Below are 25,047 nucleotides of genomic sequence, written 5' to 3' on the forward strand. Positions count from 1 at the left end.
TCTCGACGCTATGCATCAGGTATTTCAACCACCTACGGCACATCGTGGGTATTTTGGTCCTTGGAGGTGGATCTATGTTTCAAAGCATGGCTTTTATGCGCGTTGAAATCACCAGTACGTGCTAGGAACAATGCTTGGGGGTATGCAAGGCATGATTAAACTCCATGTATGGTAATATTGGCTTACAGCCAAGGTTTCAGAGTACTCAGGGCCAGTTTGGAGTGCCATTGGGCAGTTTTGGTATGGCCGGTTTTTCCAATCAGCAAGCAAATATGGCATTGAAAAGCTAGAATGCTAATGAGTGAGGAGCTCATAAGCATTGTACCCATTTTGCAAACACTTCCCTATGATAATTTGACAGTGCTTGACAAGCCAATACCATACAAAGAAGGTGGTAGTATGAAGTTTGACAATTTTAGTGGTTTTGAAGACAAGACGAAGGCTCTTACGTTCCTCCAACAGTTTGATATTGCTTATGTAGGGAGGAATCTCACTGAGGCTTCGAAGGTCTGCAAAGCTGCCACTTTCTTAAAAGGAAATGGGCGTCAATGGTGGTGGACAACTTTATTAATGCAAGGACAAGAACATGCCACATGGGTTTATTTCAAACAGATCTTCGCATCTGCATGGCTATCAAATAATTTTGAAGTCCACGTTATGACAGATTGGCACCAACACTATGCAGCTAATTGCAAAAATTTACAAGAGCACAATTGGAAGTTTTGTAAAGTGCTACTTTGAGTAACTTCTTATAGATTCGTGCCATTGACAGAGCAGATAGAAAAGTATTGTTGTGGGCTGCCTAAAGGGCTCAGAAATTACCGCACAAAGACTAGAGTGGCCACCCTTACTCAAGTGATGGAGGTTACGAACATTGGTAATGCCTTGTTGAAAGGAGAAGACAATGGATTTAAGGGCAGCGTGAAAGGGGGTCAATCAAAGAAAAATTCATCAAAGAAGTCCTTTGTGAAAACGACTCTTGAAGCTTCCCACGGGTTAGGAAAAGCAGAGAAAGCTAAAGACTCAGCAGAGACCTCTGGAGGACAGGCCAAGAAACAGTTTTGTGCGCAAGCCTAGGGAGGAAAATAAATGGCCGAGGCTAGATGCTTTATTTGCGAGTAGCCTAGTCACTTTGCTGTTGATTGTCCAAAGAAGAAAAGGCCAGCTGACTCAGATGACAAGAAAGGAAAGAAGCCCAAATTCACGGCCGGTTTAGTGCTAGATATGGTGGGGGATAGGCCAAATATTGATGCAAGTGAGCTATGCAGAGCATGGGGTAGAGTGAGGGATCAAACAACACTTATTTTCTTTGATCTAGGAACAAAGGCAAACTTTATCTCACCAGAGTTGGCTATCAAGTTGGGGATTAAAGCTGAAGAAACGGGGTACACTGCACAGCCGAGGTAGGTTTGGCATGTATTGGCCATTAAGAGTGTGTAACTACCAACATTGGAAAGCTGCGTCTGCAGATTCAGTCGTATGTGGACACAAAAGAGTTTTATATCATGCGTTTGGAAGGATGTGATGGTTTTTGGAAATCCCATGGATGTTCCATATACAGGGAGTGTTGGATGTCTCCAACAAAAGATCACCTTGCAACATAGGGGCAAAACTCACATCTTGGATGTAAAGCTTAAAGGAGAATCTATCTCTATTCTATCAACTTTGCCTATCATTTCTGTAATTGAAAATCATCTTTCGGTGTACTTGACTTTTGCACGTGATGTTTCATATAATTGTCAGTCAAATTTATCTTTGTAAGATAAAGAAAGGTCAACATTTTTGCGAGAGTTTAGTGACTGTTTCTCTGATTCATTACCATCTTAGTTGCGGCCGGAGAGGCCTAAATATCATGCGATAGATTTGATGCCAGGTTGTAGCCCACCACATAGACCTCCCTACAGGGTTAGTGCGGCATATGCGATGGGCAAACATTTTGTCTATGTTCCACTTTCAGATCATGCATGTGGAAAGCAAAAAGAATGTTGTGGCTGATGCATTATCAAGAAAGCCACAAATTTTGTTGTGCCAATTCGTTATCATCATGAGCTTGATGATATGAAGAAACAATGTGCTACTGATGAAGATTTTGCAAGTTGAACAGTTGTTAGATGGACAACACCATGAACACTATCTCCTCAGGGATGGTATTATGATGATGCATAGAAGACTATGTGTTAGTAGGCCATTGCGACATAAGGTTATGGCAGAAAGTCATGTCCCACCGTATGTAGGGCATCGTGGTATAGATGCAACAATAAAAGCAGTCAAGCCCATTTTATTCTTGTTAGGAAGAAGATAAAATCTGATATGATGGCATGATTGTTCATGTACAGGGTGTTTAAGTGCCATGGTATGCCATAGTCAATTAGAAGAGGCTAATTCTACTGCCCTAGATCAGCTCAAATGCCATGTGTCCGACAATATGTAATATACTTGGACACCCCAAGCCGAAGATCTAGTGCAACACACGCAAGAAAAATTGAAACAACTGAACAAAACTGAGAGAGAGAGAGAGAGAGAGAGAGATGGTCATACTTGGCAGACAGGGTATCATTTTCTCTTTACTGATGCCCCCTTGTCCACCGCCTCCCTCTCACCCTTCATCCGATCGCTCCTTCAGATTTGGGTTTCCATGCGACAGGCTATCATACGCTCACCTCCCTCATGTCGTGAGGAGATTGAGCGCCAGCCTCTCATTTGGAATGCTGCAGTTCTTGATTCTTCGGTTGATCCACTCCGTCAGCTTGGAGAGAGGACTCACATTGATTGGGCTGCCTGGGACACTGGCCCTGCTGCCTCTATGCGGTTGTTTCATGAGACACGTATGCTGGATGTTGATTTTGTGGCAGAACATTATGACATTGGTCGCAGGGTGACAGACAGACTGCTTGAGATTGATTCCGCTGTTCCTTCACAGTGGGATGCAGTCATGAGGGGCACGGTTCAGATGCCTCCCCGTTCTGGCTGGGAAGGCCTCTTTGCTCAGAGCACTCTCTTATTAGCTCGTTTAGACACCATGCTATTCACAGTTGATACTGACCAGTCTCAGGGGATTCATGCTAGATTGACATATGATGCCACCTCTCCGCACCTTGCCCTTCCCGGAGCTCGATGGGAGGCCATTAGAGTAGTTGGCTCCCGCGGGAAGCGTCGTTGTGTTGACCCTCGTTTCGCTTCCGCTGATGCTGCACTTTGGAGGCTTTGGGTGTGGGAGGGTCGTGCCCTATCTCAGCTTTATTGGGACCCAGGTGAGTGGCATTGGCCTCACTCTGACCCCACCAGTGCACCTGTATCCTTCTTTGAGTACATTGTCAGGATTGGACGGTTAGCATTGATGAGACAGCAGCCAGAGCAGCCCACTCGTATGCGTTTCTGGTTACATTGAGGCCTCTCCCATGCCTATCTGCAGCTGTTTTGGTCCGCCATCTGGGATTTACATGCGGCTCGTCGTATTTCTTTTTTCATGTGGATGATTGCACATGCGGGACTTCCAGTTGGGACTTGGCTAGCTACTATGGGTCATGATCCGTTATGTACTCGCTGTCCTTTGCGACTACTGGAGTCACCTGCACACTGTCTTTGGTCATGCTCAGCTTCCCATGTAGTGTGGCTTGCAGTTTGCTTTCTACTTAGCAGAGCAGGTGTTCAACATGGATTTCTTACTTGGGGATCTGTCTCATTGTTGATGCCGATGCCCGGCCCCCATCTTTTCTACGAGGGCTCAGACACAGATCCAGCCTTTATGCTCACATCGGCTGGTTATCGGTGAGGTACTTTGGCTATGCTACCACAGATTGCTTGGCAGGGGGATTCTCAGACACGTGATGAAGTTTTTTCAGTCATCACTAGTATTACACTATGGAATGTTTGGAGAGCTCGTTGTCTCCACATTCTAAGTGCGGCTCCACAGCTCCTTCAGGATACCCTCATTGCCATTTGGCTGGACATCATTCATACCCTGATTTGGCAATGGGATTCTTCCTCAGGTACATCTCGAGCAGCCGAGGCTCGCCGATTGCATTCCTTCGGCGTTGGGCACGATCCCCACTCTTCTTTACACTTACAGGTGGCCAGATTACGTGGCATTATGCCCCTCCTCGGTGGTTTCTCCTCCACTCATCCCACAGACCACCATGAGATTGTTCTAGTCGAGTTGTCACTATAGTGGCTCTCCTCCTTACATTCAGCTTGTACACCCCACGTGATAGGCTATTTTGGCATCCGCTGGGGATTATATTGTACTCTGTAATATACAGCCCTGACTTTTTCCGAGAGAGAGAGAGAGAGAGAGAGAGAGAGAGAGAGAGAGAGAGAGAGAGAGAGAGAGAGAGAGAGAGAGAGAGAGAGAACACGGCACGGTGGAGTTCCACGCCCAGAAGTATTGGCCCCAAAGACTCGCGCCCCTTCTCGATATTTATTTATTATTATGCTTCAATGAGTACAATGTCCGAGGGTCCGCTCTCTCTGTAGTGTTCCCAAGCAAATCTGCTGGAAGAGAGGCCTTGGCAGTTCTTATAAAGGCTCGTGGACAAAAGCAATATATGAAAAGCAGGTTCTAAAAGCATCTAATAACCAAAAGCTAGTGTATAGCCTGCCACGTCACTAGCTCGCCACACAATTTGAGTTTCCTGCTTTATTTTTAAGGTTTTAGGTCCTCGACTGGGATACATTAATTTGAAACAACTTTTAAATGGATTTAGGCCACTCAACAAGATTCCATAAGTTCGACAACTTCTTTTGTTGCTTCCTTCACTAGGGTTGGCCCTTTTATGTCCGGCCTCTATCCTTTAGGCCAAGCCATATCATCGCTTTGTGACATACCCCCCTCTTGAAAGAATTGTAATCGCCCTCGATTATGCCTCCAAATCCAACATAGGAGTACCGAAGTACTAGACCACATAGCACAAAGATGACAATCATCGAGCATTCACATCACATTTACATCACTATCCCTGTCGAGATCTTAGATGAGAATCATGATCATTGTAACTTATTTAGCAATCACATTCAAACTGAGAAGATTTCTGACGGATGTTTTGATTGATTAAATCTCGTTACTATTATATCCACATCACCCCTCATGTGAACAAGACAGAAATGCTAGTCATTTCGTCTTTCAAACATGCACTCAGACAATACACACATCAGAGAGCACATGTAACAGATTCATTTTAGGAATTCCCATTTCAAAGTACTTCTTTACATAAAGTCATATAGCAGATGACTATATTCCATGGAGGTAACTTGTGACAAAGACGTGGAGTAACTCCCCTCTTGTGCAGTCAACACTGCACCAGATGCAGCCTGCTGATTCGTCGATAACTCTTGGAATAGTCGGTGCTAAGCCAAAAGCTTCAAGGTAAAGCTATAAAATCTGTGGAGTATCTGCTAGGTCCTCCCCCTCCATCCACTTGGCATCCAAAGCCAGATAGTTCTTGAACCGATACCGGCGTGTCAGCTTACCTCTCATTTTCCTTTCCTTGAGAGCCAAGACCTTGTCTAGAATGAGAATCTCCTCTATCTCTTGCACTTCAGGCTATTCCTCTGGCACTTCACCTTTGATATGTCTTATTAGACTCACATGAAATGCGTTGTAACTTTTCCAAGTATCTGGTAACTTGAGCTTGAAGGATACTTCATTGATCTTTTCTTGAATCTTGAAAGGGCCATAGTATCGCATACTTAGCTTTGAAAAAAGCCGCTCCTTACCCTTTCGTTTCTGTAGGCATTCCTCCTCAAACTGTAATAGGACCCAATCATCCTCCTTCAATTGCAAGTCACGTTGATTGCTTGCGTGCTACCTTCTGCTTGAGACTTCTCCAGAGCTTCCCGTACCTTGGCAAAAGCAGTATCGGTACCCTGTGTCTACTTCAAAAATCTTATCTTTGGTGCTCAAAATAGGTGGAACCTTCTTGACACCCTCAATAATCTCAAATGGTGCCTTCCCCGTAAACATATGGACCGGGTTGCTGTAAGCAAACTCCGCCAAGGGCAAATACTTCTCCCATTGACTCTTCTGATCAGAGATGTACGACTACCGATAAGTCCAATACCACTGAATTGTCCATCTCCAGCTGCCCATTTGTCAATGGGTGAAACGAGGACGAGAATTGCAGCCATGTGCTATTCTCCCAAATTGCCCTCCAAAACAAACTCGTAAAACGGGGATCTCTATCTGAAACTATAGACTCATGGCATCGAAAAATCTGCGAGACAAACAGCTTAGCGAAATGGTAGCTTTTACTGTCTTCTAGATCGGAATGAAGTGAGCCCACTTGTTGAATCGGTCGATGATTGTCCAAATGCCATCATGCCAACTTTGAGTTTTGGGAAGATAAAAAATGAAGTCCATTGCTATGCTCTCCCAAGGCCGGCTAGGAATAGGTAGAGGTTATAGTAGACCCGGTGCCTTATGCCTGTCAAACTTGACCTTTTGGCATACTAAGCAACTGCGAACAAACTCGTCTACATCCATTTTGAGCCTCGGCCAATAGAAGTACTTCTCCACACCTTTTAAGGTGGTGTCTATGCCGCGATGGCCCGAAAGAGGTGGACAATGGCACCGTGCCAAAACCTTGTTCCTCAACCTCTGAGTAACACAACATAGTTTTCCGTATCAAGTAGCCTTCCTTTAGAGAATAGCCTGCAATTGTCTCTTCACTTTGTAACCAGTCAAAGATGTCTCCAAAATCTGGATCTGTGGCGTATTGATCTACCATAGCTTCAAAGCTGTGATGATGAAATCGCCTAAATCCGTGGCTTGCGAGACAATGCGTTTGCCACCAACTTATTCTTTCCCTTAACATGGACGATTTGAAAGTGAAATTGTAACAAAATATTCGTCCATCTCATCTGTTTGTCCGAAAGTTGCTTCTAGGACAAGAAGTATCGCAAACTTTGGTGATCGGTCAACACAGTAAAATCGGCTCTGAGTAGAAAATGGCGCCACTGAGTAAGAGCATGGATGACTACCAATAGCTCTTTCTTATAAATGTGTGCAACCCGCTCTGGTCGCGAAAAACATTCTGCTCTCATAATCTACAACCCGGCCCTCTTGTATTAAGACCGCTCCCTGACTACGACCACACGCATCACACTAACCTCAAATGGCTTTTGCAAGTCTGGTAAAACCAACATTGGATGAGTTATCAACTTCTCTTTGAGAGTCTTAAATGCTACAATCTCAGATCGTTCCAAGAAAAAGGAATCCCTTGCTGTGTCAGAATGTGTAATGGAGAAGCAATCTTTGCAAACTTTCAAATGAATCAGGGGTAATACGAGCAGAAATCCAAAAAGCTTCGAACTTCAAAGTTCATGTACAGTTTTCAAATCTGGACAATCTCAATTGGTTTCAACCTTGGCGAGGTCCATTGTTACACACTTTGCAAAGACAATGTGTCCCAAAAAGTGTATCTCTGGCAAGAAAAACTCTCTTTCTACCATTAACCACTTGTCGATGTTGTTGCCGTACCTGGAAAACGTGTAACAAATGGTGTCTATGTAACAAACTTGGACACCCCATTCTGTCGCGACACGAGAGAGAATCACTTAAAATACTTCACAACTTTAAAATCACAGTTCAATTTGATCGACACGGCCCTGTGCCCAGAGAGATTGGCCCCAAAGACTGGCGCCCCTTTCGATTTTTTTTATATATTAATCTTTGAGCCGCAGGGTCCTCCGCTCTCAGACTCTGTGTCAAGATGCCCCAAAGAGTGAGGCCCTTAGGGCTCTTTTATTCTTACAAGGGATGCCCAAAAGCAGAGCCCCAAAAGCATTAAACTCAAAAGCCAATTGTTCCAAAAGCAACTGGTTAAAAACTACCATAAAAAAGTCGGCAACGCAAAAGTGGAATTCCGTACAACTGCCACGTCATCAGCCAGGCAGTGCAAATTGCGGAAGGCCGTATAGGATGCCACATCCGCATGTTAGTGCACTTTTCGGGATTCTTCCACGTCAGCATGCCACGTTAGCAATGTCCGTACAGTTTCTGTGTGTGTGTGTGTGTGCGTGCGCGCGGGCAGAACTGCCACGTCATTGATTTGTGACATACCTCCCTCTTGAGAGAATTATAATCACCCTCGATTACGCGTGCAAAAGAGACAGAGGCCATAAACCAATTCAATATACAACTAACTCGTACCGACGCACTAGACACGACGCATCTAGCACTTGTACAAAGACGGCAATCACATCATATGACATCACATGACAAATCAATCACAGAAAAGTTCATTCTAAATCTCAGATGATGACTGTTAGCAACGTATTTAGCAACCACATCTAGATCCTTTCTGGACCTCATTGATGTCGGGTTAACTAATCCCATATTGCGATCATGTCTACAGAGATTTTCAACTCAAGCACCGTCGTGTACAAGTAGTCATTCGCCTCAAGCACTGTCGTGTGCGAGAATCGTTCGCCTCAAGCACTGTCGTGTGCAAGAATCATTCGCCTCAAGCACTGTCGTGTGCGAGAATCATTCGCCTCAAGCACTGTCGTGTGGGAGAACTATTTCTGGGGATCCCAATCCATCACTAAGTTCATACTGAACAGGGTGGTCCAGTCATTCATTCCATTGAATTAGTCGTGATTCATGATTCGTTATCCGGTTCATTCGGAAGCTGTCACTGCTCCAAAATCATTATCATCATCTCATTCGCAATCCTATTGTCTGTTCACAAATAGAAGGTTCTTCCATATTAGCCATATTAGTTTCATTCCAAATTCATGATACTTATCGGATTCATTCTAGAGCGGTCATTGCTCCCAATTTTATCATCCATTATCATCGATTTCACCTGTTATCTGCACATAACTAGCAAGTCCTTTGAGAAAAACATTAATCTTGTAAATCAAAAATCATCTTTAGAAAATCCTATTTGAAAGTTCTTTATTCACACACTTAGTTTATATTGAACACAGTGTTTCAATCATCTAGTCATCTCATCCGTCTAGAAGTCTTGATGCACCTAGATCCCTGTGTAGCCATCTCATCCCGCAAGAACTCTTGATGCGCTCACCACAGTATCCAGTCATCTCATTCATATGGGAATCTTGATGCACTAGAATCATTCAACATGCATCATCATTCATTCATTCAAATTCATCATTCTTATCTCGAATCGAAAGGATATTCGATTCATTTCTGAGCTGTCGTCGCTTTCGATTTCACCATCTCATCCTTGATTTCACCTGCAAAACGGGCAAGGAGATCAGTGTAACATGGAACAGGGGGAACACAGCCCAAACGTTCCGAAACAGCATCCCGGACGAGTCCCGTTCCCAAAACGGAGATGGGAACGGAACACCGTTCCGGAACGGGGTGTAACCGGAATGGTGTTCCGGAATGGGGGGAACGAGGCGGAACGGCGAAACGCGGGGCGGAACGGGCAAAATTAGGCATTTGGGGGCAGATTTGGAATTGTTCGGAGAACATATTTGGTGCAGTTTGAGGGCAGGTTAGGAGGCAGATTTGGGGGCAGTTTTGGGGTTGTTTAGGAGTTTATCTGGGACTAAGCTGAATGGAGGTAATTCAAGCCTTACTTTAGGTGGACCGTTCCGGCCCCGTTCCCGTTTCGCCCCCCCCCCCCCCTCCTCCTCCCTGTTCCCGTCCCGTTTCGGACCCTCCCGTTCCGATTCCCTGTTCCCGTTCCGGGTAACTATGAAGGAGATGGCTCACCTCGTTGCAAAAGAGTGGATGTCCAGGTCCATGCTTCCCAATCCATACAGAAGCGAGTTCCTCGCTCCTATTTCCGGTCATTTGTCACAAACAACCATATTGTCAGTACATCAATATCCCTTTCAGTGTCCTTTCCAATATCTGGTTCATCTTGTTGTCAACAGTTCTGTTCTAGCTCTTCTTACGAGTAAAGCTTCCACTTTTCTGTACTCATCTGTCCCTTCAGCTTTCCACCCCATCTTGAGAGGAGACATCTCGAGTGAATCTCATCAATCGGGTAATTCTTGAGGTGTTTCGCAAATCTCGGGTCTCTAGAGTACTTTTTCAATCTTTTCACACCCATGTGAACCTTTAGTGGACGCTTGTATTCTACTCTGGCAAACTTCTCCACCAAAAATTGCCCAAATCTTCCTTCTTTTCTTCAGTTTCCGCGCCGTATTTCAACTTTTCTTTGCCTTCCCGTTGAGGTATTATCTCCATCGGATTCTTCACGAGAACCCATGTGTAATCTGGGATTCTTAATGGCTTTATGCTTTGTAAGATAGAGCGATGAAGATGGGAGCGTGCGCGATGAAGTAAGGGTGGTAGTGGCTAATAAGTCCGGGATCTGAGCACGAAGATTCTTCGATATCAATTTACAAAGTGCCCAAGTGCCATGTCTGCTCTTTGATAGGACCGGTATGCTTTGAGAAAAGCACACGCCTGATGCTTTGATACCACTATAACAAACTTGGACACCCCAAGTCTTCTTCTGTCGCGACACGAGAGAGAATCACTTAAAATACTTCACAACTTTAAAATCACAGTTCAATTTGGTCGACATGGCCCCGTGCCCAGAGAGATTGGCCCCAAAGATTGGCGCCCCTTTCGGTATTTCTTTTATATTAATCTTTGAGCAAAGTACAACTCCCGCAGGGTCCTCCGCTCACAGACTTTGCGTCCAGATGCCCCAAAGAGTGAGGCCCTTAGGGATTTTATTCTTATAAGGGATGCCCAAAAGCAGAGCCCCAAAAGTAGTTAAACTCAAAAGCAAACTGTTCCAAAAGAACTGGTCAAAAACTGCCATAAAAAAGTCAGCAGCGCAAAAAGCGGAATTCCGTACAACTGCCACGTTATCAGCCAGTCAGCGCAAATTGTGGAAGGCCGTACAGGTTGCCACGTCAGCATGTGGGTGCACTTTCGGGATTCTTCCACGTCAGCACTGTCCGTATAGTTTCTGCGTGTGTGTGTGTCCGGGAAGAACTGCCACACCATCGATTTGTGACAATCTGTGCTCTATCTCACTCTTGGAGAATACGATGATGTTGTTGAGGAAAGTGCCCATAAATGACTTGAACTCTCTAAAAATCATGTTCATCATCTTATTAAACGTTGCAAGAGTATTTATAATGCCTATCCAAAGGATGTCTTGAACGCGGTCTTGTATACATGCCACAGGACGGTGAAGTTCCGCGCCCAGAAGTATTGGCACCCCTTCTGGGTATTTCTTTATTATTATGCTTCAACAAGTACAATGTCCGAGGGTCTACTCCCTCCGCAATGTTCCCAAGCAAATGTGCTGGAAGAGAGGCCTTGGCAGTTCTCATAAGGACCCTTGACCAAAAGCAATAGATGAAAAGCAGGTTCTAAAAGCATCTGATAACCAAAAGCTAGCGCCCCCAAGGGTTGTTCGTACGGTGCGCCACGTTAGCATGTCAGTGTGATTTGCTGCACAAATCGCGAATGTCCGTATAGCCTGCCACATCACCAGCTCGCCACGCAATTTGGGTTTCCTACTTTATTTTCAAGGTTTTAGGCCCCTTGGTCGGGATACCATAAGTTGGAACAACTTTTTAATGGATTTAGGCCACTCATCAAGATTCCATAAGTTAGACAATGTCTGCTGCTTCCTTCACTAAGGTTGGCCCTTTTACATGCCATGTCATCTGTCACCCACGAGGACGTGGCAATTGCTAACCTTACTTGTTGGTTTCTTTCCGATGATTTTCGTTTAATTTTTGAGACCCTCTTGGCCAGTGTGAAACGGTAGTTTCACGCGCGGACGGGAAGTTGGTCGGCACTGGGATTCGAGTAGTAAAAGGGTGTCTAGCCTCAGCTCAAAGTCATCTAGGTCCCCTCGCCGCACTTAATAGGTTGGACACTAGGAAATTAACTCCATAGAGGCACATTGAGAAGGTGGGATCACCTAGAGAAAATCACCCGAGAACTAGGCTACATTGCATTTTTGGACGTGGTCCCATTGGTGAAAGATGGTCAGATGACAAGTGAGAGTCCAATGGAATGCTGGGTTCAAGCCCTCGTTTAATTGTTGGTGTCAGCCCGTGGGAGACTCCCCTTATAGCACGCAGAGGACACTTTAGAGCCAGTTTGCATGGCCAATTTTGCTCTATATATGTAAGCTCCACAAAAATTAATACAATCAATCAACAATAGCGTGTTATTTTCTCTTGCTGAGTATCCATTCTCTCTATCTCGCTTCTGCACCTCTCTCTCTCTCTCTCTCTCTCTCGCCATGGCTCTTCTTCCCCACCGCCTGTATCCTCCATAGCTTCCCTCCTAACATGGAAGCATCCCCTAAAATTTAGGGAACTTCTATTTTGGGCCATGAAATCTGTTCGCGTCATTAGCTCCAGAATGACAAGAGGTACATTTTATTACTCGGCTGCAAAGTCAACTGAGCAACCGATTGAGATGTTTTTATATCGGAAGGTACAAAACGTGAAAACCATGCATGAGTGCCACTTGGCACATTTTTGGGCCTTTTCCACTTTGAGGAGGATAGAAGCGTTGAAATAAACGCGGGGGCTGCATTTTTCAGCCGTATGGTGGATTGTTGCAGGTACCAAAGCTACTGTGTGCAAGCTTTCCCTCTCATGTACAGTGTAGTGCAAGAAGTGATGTCCTACACACTCTACATTGCTCTCTCTCTCCCCTACGTGCAGTAATGTGATGCCCCACAAGAGGGCTCTTCATTTGACCTATGTACAATTGTGTGGTCTTATGCTTCTGTGTCGAGGCAAGAGCCTCTTTGAGCAGGAACAGGAGTCGCTAACTGCTACTTTGATAACCTCACCTTACAAGTGCATTGTCAGCGCTAGTTATGCACTGTTTTTGGATTTTTTTGTAGCCGTATGGATGCCAGAAGCATTGGGAACAGTGCCCCACTGTTAGAGGACAGTTCCGAGACTGTTTAGGGCTGAAAACAGGGTAAAAACCAGTAAATACAGCTTACTGTAATTGCTGTTTTTGGGCTGAAAACAGAGGGTGTATGTCTTTGGAAGCGAGTTCTAGCAGGGGGATTTGTTCAGGGCGAGTTTTGGGGCCATTATGTTGCCGAATTTTACCAAAACAGGTGTGATCTAGCTGGATACACTGAACACCCCGAGGACTCTAGTTTTATAACTTTACCCTCTAAAGGAATAAAGAAATACTGAAAAGAGAGCCAGTTTTTGGGGCCTACAGGTTGTCGGCGTCTGCTCGGAGCACTCTAGCTTTCGAGCCGTGTGCTTTGAAGTGTTAATTCCCGTTATAGGTTTTTATTTGCAAAGTTTCTCTATGTATTAAAGTAAAGTAAAGTTTTGGTATTTAGTCAATGCTACGCATGATGAGTTGATGGTTATATTGTCTTGTGGGTGACTACCATGGGTCTATACCTTGCACTTTCCTTAATAGGTGAATCTAGGCTTATCCTGGATTCATCTAGGTATATATATATAAAGTTTCGGGTGAAAGCCTACGTCTACCGCCCTACGGGCCGGTTTCATCATCACTTTGTGACACAATAAGGGCAAGTGCGAACAATATTTGCCTTTGCTTGAGTATGCGTACAACAATACAATGCATTTATCATCAAGCAAGGCACCCTTTGAAATTGTCGACGGTGGCAAAAAGGTTCCTTCCATTTTGCACACAAAAGATAAGATATTTAAAGTAGATTGACATGTAGAAAATATGGATGAAATATATAGGAAAATTAAGCTTGCCTTGGAGAAGACCGAGGCAAAGCAGAAAAGGGTGATGATCGTCACCGACGTGAACTCTTGTTTTCATCTGGTGACTGGGCTTTTATACGATTTGGAAAGGGAAGATTGAAGAAGATGAAGGACAATGAAAGGTTGTTTCCAAAGCTTAGTATGCGCTACTATGGGTCTTTGCGTTTCATGTGAGTCTTCTAAGACCCTTTGCGGGTGATGGGCCAGAAGATATGCCAGATAAAGATCAACCTGAAGTTGAGGAACTTGATGAGATCTGGTACCTGAGAAAATTTTGGTACATAAAGAAAGAAAAGTTAAGAAAAAAGTTGCAAGACAATTATTCGGTGAAGTGCAAAAACTATCTACTATGGATGCAAATTGGATGGAAGAGAGTGAACTGTTAGAATCACCAAATGTATTGTAGCTTTACCTTGAAGCCTTTGGTTTACAACCCACGTATGCCCCAACTCAACGTGCTCAAAAGAGGGGTGATGCTGGAGCTAGCACATCATATGTACATACGGATTCAATGCAATAGAAGTGTACATTGCTTAACAAGTGTTAAGGGTATAATGTTCACTTTTATGATAGACGGAAATGACAAAAGTATCAAGGTTTTATTAAGTCATTTGTATCTATATTTCATAACCTTTCTTGCAGATACATGTGACGATAAAAGGGTGCTAATCACACTAAGTCATGTGCATGTATATTAGGCATGCAATCGAGGACATTTGCGATTTCAAGAGGGGGGTATGTCACGAGACTGTGACAAACACTAACTTTATTTGTTGGTTTCCTTCCTTTGATTTTTATTTAATTTTTGGGACCTTCTTTTGAAATCACAAATGCTTGGATATTGCATGGCCAGTGTGAAACAGCCGTTGGCCGAGAGTTTCACCCGTAGGAGTCAAGGCCAGGCAACCACAAGATGGTTGGGCCAATCAGCACTCGAATTTGACTAGTAAAGACCTCGGCAAGACTTTAAATGTTGGTGGGTACTAGGAAATCAAACCAAAAGGGGCAAACTAGACACATGGCAGCAGAAGAGCAACCTGTAGGCCAACACACACATCCAGAAGCTTTCATCCCAAGAGGAGATGCCCAAAATTGAGAGGGGGGGACTATGTTGGAGCTCATTGAGTGAGTACAGTGTGTGTGTGTGTGTGAGTAGTGGGTGCAAGTGGTCACAGCTTTAATGGAAAGCTTGCCTTCTCCCCTGTCTCATGTAGCGCGATGATTTGCTCTCCTGCATCTCTCTTTCCTTTGCACATATGGAAATGACCCACTAGTTGGGCTACTCAGATGACCATGTATAGTTTTGTGGGTTTTATGCACGTTTGGCAAGGCAAGAGCTTTCTGAACTAATTGCTAATCCCCCACAGGTACGCACAATTCCATTGCGATAAATTGTGAAAACGGAGATTTTTCTCACATGCAAAGTCATCCAAACCACAAGGAAACTGTCCCATTGCGTGCGGGAGCTCCTTAGACACACGTAGACGTGTTGCTCCGCTCAAAACGATCTAAAAGAGAAAATTACGACCTGCTGTGTTTATTTGCAAGTTTAGGATTTCGCACCTAAACTACAAGATAACACTAAGGGAGCCTCAGAGAAGCCTTCGGGTGCTTGTACAAGTCTTTGGACACCTGACAGTGGCCAAAACAGGAAATTACAGCATGCTGAAATTTACCTGCAGCTCGCTAGAAAGCTTCGGAAGTGCAAGGGAATTCGTCCTAGAGTGTACTTTTGACCTACAAGGATTTTGGCGCTGTTATGCTGTCGCAATTGGGTCGAAAACAGCCCTTGATAGGTTTGGACAGCTTGGTGAGGGTTGGGTGAAAGTGTTCGGGTCGTTTATTTGCAATTGAATAAAAAAATACCGAAAGGGGCGCTAGTCTTTAGGGCCAACAGGGTGTCTTTGTCTACTTGTGAGCACTCCAAGTTGTGAATTGTTTTGAAGTGGTGAATTCCAAGTAGAGGTTTGTTTGTGAAGTTACTTTGTGTCGTATAGTACAGGGAAAGTAAGACCGTTTATTTACAGGTAAAAGCCAAAGTTTACCGCCCTTTAGCAAGGCTACATGCCGGTTTCACTTCCCTCTCTAGATCTGCAAGAACATGTAGTATAGAAAAACACAGCCGCTCGTACGTCACAAAAACTCAAGCATTCATGGAGAGGGTTGTATCCGGCCACCAAAGGTGGCAGATAGGGGAGTGATATGGGGAGGGAAGTGGGCAATGGGAGAGGCCAAATGTAAAAACTTGCAAAAAAACGTAGCTTTAAGCAAAAATGCAGCCCACTCAAAAACACTTGGGGAGGACGATTAGGGCACGATGGAATGGTTGCTAATGTCCACGCAAACACTCCTCCAAGCGGAGTGCTAGTAGATCCCTCCGCCAAACTTGGGCGGTAATACGAGAAGGCGTGAGTTCGGAAGCATGAGAAAGTGCAAGCAAACTCTGTTATACTCAAAGCCACAAGTGAATGACTACCCACCCTAGTCACATGTCAAGTGCAATAGGGGAATGTAGGGCAAGTACCCAACAAAAATACAAATGGGGGAAGGTAGGCAAATCACCTAACACAAATGGGAGGAAGATGGGTGTCACAAAGTGATGACATGGCATAACCTAAAGGACAGACTCCGAACACAGAGGGGTCAAAACCCTTGTGAAAGAGGCAGACGAAGTTTCACCAACTTACAAAATTTTGTCAAGTGGCCTAAACTCACTTAAAAGTTGTTCCAACTTATCGTACCTCGGCCGAGGGGCGGCCCAAAACCTAGAAAATAAAGCGGCGCCCCCAAAATTGCACGAAAAATATGATTTGGAAAGCTGTATGGACTTCCGTAATTTCCGTCTTGAATTGCACTGACATGTTGACGTGGCACCGCATACGGACAGTCCAGCAGGGTGCTAGCTTTTGGGGCAAGATGCTTTTAGACTTAACAATTTTCATGTACTGCTTTTGGCCAAGGCCAGGGTCTCTCTTCTGCGGTTGGTTTGGGAGCATTACAGAGAGAAGAGGACCCTCAAACATTGTATCTTTTGAAGCATAATAATAAAGAATTAGTGAGAAGGGGCGCCAGTCTTTGGGGCCAATATCTCTAGGCACGGAACTTCGCCGTGCCGTGTTGTGTCTCTCTCAATTTTGTTTAGTTCTTTCAGTTTCTCTTGCGTGTGTTGCATTAGATCTTCAACTTGGAATGCCAAGTCTATTACGGTAGGGCAATTACCCAACAAAAATACAAATGGAGGGAAAACTCATAATCATGGTAAAAATGCAAAACCTCAACATTTGGCTCAAAATGACTAGACAAGACCTGTCTGATGAGCTACAAGAGCGCCCAAGTGTCATTCCCCTCGGGGGGGGGTCAACTTCACCTAAGAGGGGTTGGGAGGTGCAAATTCGAGACACCACCAACCTCAGCGGACGCCAATTGTGAGCCGACACCCTTCCAAGCGGGTATGGCACTTCCTAGGGGAAAACCGTCGGGTTTCAAAGGGAGTTTAGTGAGGTGAGCGATAAGTTACCTGAAGGAGGCAACTCCAAAGGGAAGACCGAAGCAAGTCCCACAGTACCTGGGCCTTTGAACAGAGGTACTTGGTCGCTGTCACGCCCAAATCAAGTTGGTGAAATGGGTCTCTCAAGGGATTAGTCATGGCCCTAAGAGTGTAGATAATTCTGGACTCTCGTAGCCAGAGGAAACTAGTGACAAAAGCGTCTGCCTTCGGTTTTGGGTGCATAGTCCTGGTCGTTCTTCTTGTATACTTTTTTGGTGTATGAGGGGAGCGGCCGTGCGTATCACAAAGTGATGACGTGGCTACTGGCAACAGAAACCCTAATTTCTGCCAGAGAACCCTGATTTCCTGCAAACCCTAAAATCTGCCAGATTTCAGAAACCCTAATTTCTGGAAACCCTAAATCAGGCGGGGAATGCCACGTGGCAGCAGGTACGGATTTCCGAGATTTGCGGCGCAAAACACGGAAAGCTGAAAAAAAGCTTAGGCGACGCAATCCAGGCTTTTGGGGCTTTTTCTTTAAGCTACGCTTCGAGAGAAAGAGAGAAAAAGAGAGAACTTGCTTTACTGATTCTCATTGAGAGAGAGAGAGAATTTGCTTTTGCTTTCAAGCTTTTGGGGCTCTGCTTTTGGGCATCCCTTGTAACCTTTAAATTAGTGGTGAGGGCCTCACTTCTCAGAGCATCTAGACGCAAAGTCTAAGAGTGAAACCCGAACTACTCTCTTGTACTTTGACTGATTAATACAAAAAGAAATACCGAAAGGGGCGCCAGTCTTTGGGGCCAATATCTCTAGGCACGGAACTCCGCCGGGCCAGTGCAAATCTATTGTGATCTGTGAATTGTTTGAAGTGGTTATTTGGTGCTGTCGCGATTGATTCTTGACTTGGAGTGTCCAAGTCTGTTACAGTGGTATCAGAGCACGGCCGATTTCTCTTCTACGGGAAATCCGATCCTCCATTTTTTTTCCGCGGCACTATGGCTTCACGCAAGGATGAGTCGACTCCCTCTGCATCTGGAGATGCGGGCAAGGATCACAATGAAGATTCAGACAGAGAGTATGGCCCGCCTCGGCCTACTCAGGCGGAGCAAAGAGAGATGAAGCATCGTCAATTGATCGGCGATGCAACAAAGATGATGCTCAGTTTTGCGAAGGATCCGAAATTGGCAAAATATATGAGCGAGACTTCTTTTCAGGAAGTGCATGCTCATTGGTAGAAAACCACTACACCGCTGAAATCCGCTCTCAAGAAACCTTTTGATCACAAACAGTATTCAGAGAACGAATTACAAGAGGTGGTTGATGCATGGATTGCTCAGCTTTTTGACGCGTAAAAGAAAGCCAAAAAGCAGAAGAAAAGCACTGAATTCCCGGGATGTTTGGGTCGTCAGTCGACTTTTGACAAGGCAAAGAAACAGAAGAAGCGTGTTCGATTTGAAGGAGTACCTTGTTCTTCTTCTTCCAATTCTTCTAGTTCTTCAGATTCGAGTGAAGAAGACAGAAAAGGTAAAAAGCGAAGCAAGAAACAAAGCTTCGGAAAGGGCAAGAAAAAGGCAAAGAAGGCTAAATCTCGCCCAGAGGCTGACAGTTCTACTGAGGACTCGTCTACAGACAGGTCAGATTCTGATGATGGAAACTTCTATGCGAACAAGAAGAATTTTTACAAAGCCAACCAGTATGACTTTCTCGAAGATAAAAGCAAGAAAGTCGGAGAGTTTAAGGAAGGTGGCTACTCGATCAAGTTTGATACTTTTTCAGGATACTCAGATGCTTCAAAGGCTTTGTCTTTTATACAGCAGTTTGACATTGCTTTCGCGGGAGGACACTACTCAGAGCACTCCAAGATTCGGAGAGCTACCCCTTACCTTAAGGAGAATGCTCGTACTTGGTGGTCCACGCTTCTTTTAAACAAGACTGTGCCAGTTAAATGGCTGAAATTCAAAAAGCTTTTTATTTCTTCTTGGTTGCGCAAGAATATGAACGAGATATACGAGCTGCTTGGAACCATCTTCGGATGACAAAGAAAGATACAATCAATGCTTATTGTGAAAGATTCTGGAGCTCTTTTCTTCCCGCCTCTTCATTCAAGAAGATCACCTTCAGAGAACAAATTGAGCGGTTCACCGTGGATCTACCTACAGAGATCCGAGATCACTGCTTGGGAGCAGAAGTCAGCTTCAATTCAGGAGTTGATGAGGCATGCGAAGCAGGGCTTTGCCATTCACTCTGGCAGTCTGACTTACCCCACAGATGAGAACATGACACAACGAGCCGAACAGACTTTTGGGAATAAAAGTAGAATGAAAAAGAGCAACCCAGAGAAAAAGGATGCACGACCCAAGCTTACTCCTCAGGAGCGAGCGCGATCCATCAAAGAGGGGAAGTGCTTTGGATGCGGGGAACAGGGGCACATCTCCGCGAAGTGCCCTAACAAGGCACAAAAAGAACAGAATGATAAGGACGACGATAGGCCTGAGAGTTCGAGAGCAGCTGAGGAACGTGGAAGAAAAGGCAAGATGAAAACAAGACTGGTTCTAGATTGTGTGGGTACCGATCCCGACACCATGTATGAGAGTACAAAATTTTGCCGAGCTTGGGGTAAAGTGAAAGATCAAGAGGCCCTGATTTTCTTTGATGGAGGAGCCAAGGCCAACTTCATTTCACCGGAATTGGCGGCGCGGCTCGAGATTACTCCCGATCGGATGGGACCACTTGCAGAGGTAGTTCTAGCGGCACCCGGCAAGGACGTAGCCATTACACTTGTCATTGGCAAACTTCGGTTGCATTGTTAGGGGTATTTGGGGCATGAGGACTTCTTCATAATGCCTTTGGAGAGTTGTGATGTTCTCTTAGGGATTCCCTGGTACCACAAGAACAGCACCGTGGTCGATTATCAGGCGAGAAAAGCGACTTTGACTACAGAAAAGGGTATAACAATTGTACTTGATATTAAACTGAAGGGCAAGTCTGTCCCTATTGTATCGGCTTCGGCCATTTCAAAATTAATGAAATCCAGTCTGTTTGTTTACTCGATCTTTATGAAAGAATTGAGTGATAAGGATAGGACAAATATGTCTAAACTTGATAAAGAACGCCAAGATTTTCTCCACTCGCGCGGATTGCTTCTTAGAGGGCCTACCAGGAGAGTTACCACCTGCTCGTCTTGAAGATATACCATTGATCTAATACCTGGAAGCACACCACCGAACCGGCCACCTTACCGTGTGAGCCGAGCACAGAATGAAGAGATTATGAACCAAGTGAAAGACCTCTTGGAAAAGGGTCTTGTCCAGCCTAGTACTTCACCGTATTGCTCCCCAGTGTTGTTGGTTTTGAAGAAAGACGGATCTTGGAGGATGTGTATCGATTATAGAGCTCTCAACAAAATCACCATCAAGAACAGATTTCCAATTCCTAGGATCGATGATATACTCGACAGGTTACAGGGATCCTCGTGCTTTAGAAGGATTGACTTGAAGAGTGGATATCATCAGATCAGGATCGCGCTGGGAGACGTCTACAAGACAGCTTGTTGGACGACTTTTGGGTTATTGGAGTTTTTGGTGATACCTTTTGGCTTAACCAATGCTCCTGCGACATTTAACCGGATGATGGATAGGATTTTTCGAGAGTACAGGCTATTTGTTGGCACTTTCTTCGACGACATCATTGTTTTCTCCAAGAATGAGGCAGAACACAGAGATCATCTGCTTCAGGTCTTTCAGGCATTACGAGATCACAAGTTAGTGATTAATGCAAAGAAAAGTGAATTTTTCCTACCAGAGATACACTTTTTTGGACACATTGTCTCGGCAGCTGGAGTGCAAATGGACCCGGCCAAGATAGAGACTATCCGCGATTGGCCCGACTTGAAGAATGTCCATGAAGTTAGAAGCTTCTTGGGACTGTGTTCGTACTACACCTTTGCATATCTTGACACAGAAAGGAGTCCCTTTCTCGTGGGGATCCACAGAGGTGACTGCCTTTCGGACCTTGAAAGAGAATGACTACGGGATCAGTTTTGACTTTGCCGGACTTGCAGAAGTCATTTGAAGTATATTGTGATGCTTGTGGTCGTAGTCTAGGTGCGGTCTTGATGCAAGAAGGCCATGTCATTGCTTACGAGAGCCGATTGTTCTCTAGGCCGGAGATGATAGCACAGATATATGAGAAAGAGCCAAAAAGGCGGCATTACCTACTCGGAGCGGATTTTACTGTCTTTACAGACCATCAGAGTTTGCGCTACTTCTTGTGACAGAAGCAGCTTTCGGAAAAGCAGATGCGGTGGGCGAACATCTTGTCACAGTTTTACTTTCAGATTGTCCATGTTTAGGGACAAAAGAGTGTGGTGGTAGATGCCTTGTCTCGGAAGCCGCTGGTTCTGGCTATTTCCATGATACATCATAGGAGCTTCGAGGATATGGTCGATCAGTATGCCACAGATACAGATTTTGCAGATATTTTCACACGGATACGGGATGGGGAGACAATAGCTAGATACTCCCTTCGGGAAGGCTACTTGATGAAAAAGACTATTTTGTGCGTTACACAGCCGTTGAGGGGAAAGGTTATGACTGAATGTCACTGTCCACCTTTTACGGGTCACCGCGGCATTGCTACCACCATGAAGGGGCTAGAGAGATACTTCTTTTGGCCGAGACTCAAAAAGGATGTGGAAGAGTTTGTGCGCAGTTGCTTAGTATGCTAGAAAGTCAAGTTTGACAGGCATAAGACGCAGGGATTGTTACAGCCTTTACCCATACCCACCCGCCCCTGGGAAAGTATTGCGATGGATTTCATTTTTGATCTCCGGAGAACACAGAGTGGTCAGGATGGTATCTGGACTGTTATTGACAGATTAGCAAACAGACTCATTTCATTCCAGTGAAGAAAACAGTCAAGCCGGATCACTAGCGAGACTGTTTGTATGGCATGCCTGAGACGATTGTCTCCGACAGAGACCCCAGATTTACGAGTTTGTTTTGGAAGGCAATTTGGGAGAACATTGGCACGCGGTTGCAGTTCTCGTCATCGTTCTACCTGCAGACTGAAAAGGCAATTTGAGATTGCAAATTCAGTGGTTCTAGATTTGTTGAAGTCTTATATCTCTGATCAAAAGACTCAATGGGAGAAGTACTTACCTTTGGTAGAATTTGCCTACAATAACACGATACACTCTTCGACGGGGAAGGCGCCATTTGAGATTGTTGAAGGTGCTGCGGGGGTTTCACCCTTCCTAAGCACGAAAGATAAGATCTTTGAAGCGGATGAATATACGTGAGATTTGGATACGGCTTTTGCCAAGGTTCGCGAGACTTTGCAGAAGTCTCAAGAACGACAGAAAAAGGCAGCGGATCTCCATCGTCGCGACATGAAATTGAAGGAGGATGATTGGGTGCTCTTACGTTTTGAGAAGGCACGCCTACGAAAGAAAAAGGGAAAGGAGAGGCTTTTTCCAAAGCTTAGTATGCGATACTACAAACCTTTCCAGATCACTTAAAAGATAAATGATGTCTCCTTCAGATTGAAACTACCAGATACTTGGAGGATTCACAATGCATTTCATGCGAGTCTCTTGAAACCTTTTAATGGTGATGTGCCTGATGATGGGGAGCTTGATGAGCAACCCGAAGTTAAAAAAACGAGGAGATCCTTGTTCCTGAACAGATTTTGGCACATAAGGATACGAAGACTAAAGGTAAAGTTTGAAGGCGGTTCTTGGTTCTATCCTGCATTGGATGCGAAGTGGATGGAGGAGGAGGACCTAGCAGATACTCCTCAGATTGTGAAACTTTACCTTGATGCTTTTGGTTTAGCATAGTCTACTCCAAATGGAACCCAGAATTCAGCTTGGCCGGAGATTTGGTACAGTGGGATGCAGAAGAGGGGAGTTGCTCCGCTCATTTGTCAATAGATGCCTTGATCTAGATACTAGAGTCACTAATGTCTCTTTGAGCTTCAGGGATACTGAAAGCTGACAGTATTCTGCTGTATGACTTTATGAAATGGAATTCCTAATTATGATACTGATTTGTTCTTGACTTCTCTATAGTGCAGGAACTGATAGACAAAATGACTGTAGCATTTTGGTCTGATTGATCTCGAATATACATGGTTGCAATAGGGGTTAGTCAATCGGACATCGATGAGGTCCCGATTAGACCTGGATGTGATTGCTAACTACATTGCCGATAAATCATGGTCTAAGATCTAAATGAATGTTGAATGTCATGTGATGTCTTGTGATGTCTAGTGATGTCTTGTGATGTCGTGTGATGTGACAGTTGATTTGGTACATGTGCTAGATGTGTGTTCCTAGTATGTAGGTACTAACAGTCATTGTCTGCTAAGACGGTTTATGGCTTTTGTCGGTTTTGCAGGCGTAATCGCGGTCGATTACAATGCTTTCAAGAGAGGGGTATGTCACAAAGTGCTAGATGGTACATGTGCTAGATGTGTGTTCCTAGTACGTAGGTACTAACAGTCAGTGTCTGCTAAGACGGTTTATGGCTTTTGTCGGTTTTGCAGGCGTAATCGTGGTCGATTACAATGCTTTCAAGAGGGGGGTATGTCACAAAGTGATGACGTGGCTACCGGCAGCAAAAACCCTAATTTTTGCCAGAAAACCCTGATTTCCTAGAAACCCTAAAATCTGTCAGATTTCGGAAACCCTAATTTCTGGAAACCCTAACCCTAACTACTTACTGGAAATCCTAAATCAGGCGGGGAATGCCACGTGGCAGCAGGTACGGATTTCCAGGATTTCCGATGCAAAACACGGAAAGCTTAGGCAACGCAATCCAGGCTTTTGGGGCTTTTTCTTTAAGCTACGCTTTGAGAGAAAGAGAGAAAAAGAGAGAACTTGCTTTACTGACTCTCATAGAGAGAGAGAGAGAATTTTCTTTTGCTTTCAAGCTTTTGGGGCTCTGCTTTTGGGCATCCCTTGTAACCTTTAAATTAGTGGTGAGGGCCTCACTTCTCAGAGCATCTGGACGCAAAGTCTAAGAGTGAAACCCGAACTACTCTCTTGTACTTTGACTGATTAATACAAAAAGAAATACCGAAAGGGGTGCTAGTCTTTGGGGCCAATATCTCTAGGCACGGAACTCCGCTGGGCCAATGCAAATCTATTGTGATCTGTGAATTGTTTGAAGTGGTTATTTGGTGCTGTCGCGATTGATTCTTGACTTGGAGTGTCCAAGTCTGTTACAGGGCGTGCCCTACCCAACTCCGAAAACAAAACAAAACAAAAAACAAGACCTGCCTAGAAGGCTCCAGCCATGGAGTCTACATGCAATGCAGCGAGTGGCCAGCCCAATACAACAACTAGCTATACAAGAACGCCAAAAACCATGAAGCAATGGGGGATGAAACTCGTAGAGTGAAGTGCACTAGCTACATGCATCGACATAAATTTGTCGGACACTCTGTCCCCATCTCAACAATGTAGCGAACTTATTAGTCTAGCCTTTCCTACCACAACAACCTTAAGTATAAAAGCAATATAAAGCACCACCCTAAAGCATCTCATATATGATATGGGACTAAGAATCTTGTATTTTTCTATAAAAGCTTCTTTACATAAGACCTCTTCGAGCACTTTTATGTAAGGTCATACTATTTCAACTCTTTCTAACGAGTGTTGTGTTTTATAGGTCTTATTGAGGCGAGTTGGTCAAAACACTTCAGTAAGGTAAGAGGAGGAGTGTTCTTTATCACATTGACTTGTGTTGTGTTAGCTTGAAGATGATCTATAACAAGCTCTCTCTCTCTCTCTCTCTCTCTCTCTCTCTCTATATATATATATATATATATATATATATATATATATATATGTGTGTGTGTGTGTGTGTGTGTATTCACAC

At 44.6% G+C, this 25,047-nt stretch overlaps 1 protein-coding gene across 1 annotated transcript in view; it reads left to right on the forward strand.

Moving 5' to 3' along the window:
• The window catches only part of LOC147440753 (Chaperone DnaJ-domain superfamily protein), a 111,774-nt gene that overhangs the window by 58,550 nt on the left and 28,177 nt on the right, over positions 1-25,047 (forward strand). Inside the window, exon 3 of the mRNA XM_086482586.1 lies at positions 24,838-24,875. Coding sequence (XP_086338712.1) covers positions 24,838-24,875 — 38 coding nt within the window. The remainder of the gene's footprint in view (positions 1-24,837; positions 24,876-25,047) is intronic.

Source organism: Adiantum capillus-veneris, chromosome 15, assembly GCF_014529385.1.
Source record: "Adiantum capillus-veneris isolate H3 chromosome 15, ASM1452938v2, whole genome shotgun sequence".
Classification (NCBI taxonomy): domain Eukaryota; kingdom Viridiplantae; phylum Streptophyta; class Polypodiopsida; order Polypodiales; family Pteridaceae; genus Adiantum; species Adiantum capillus-veneris.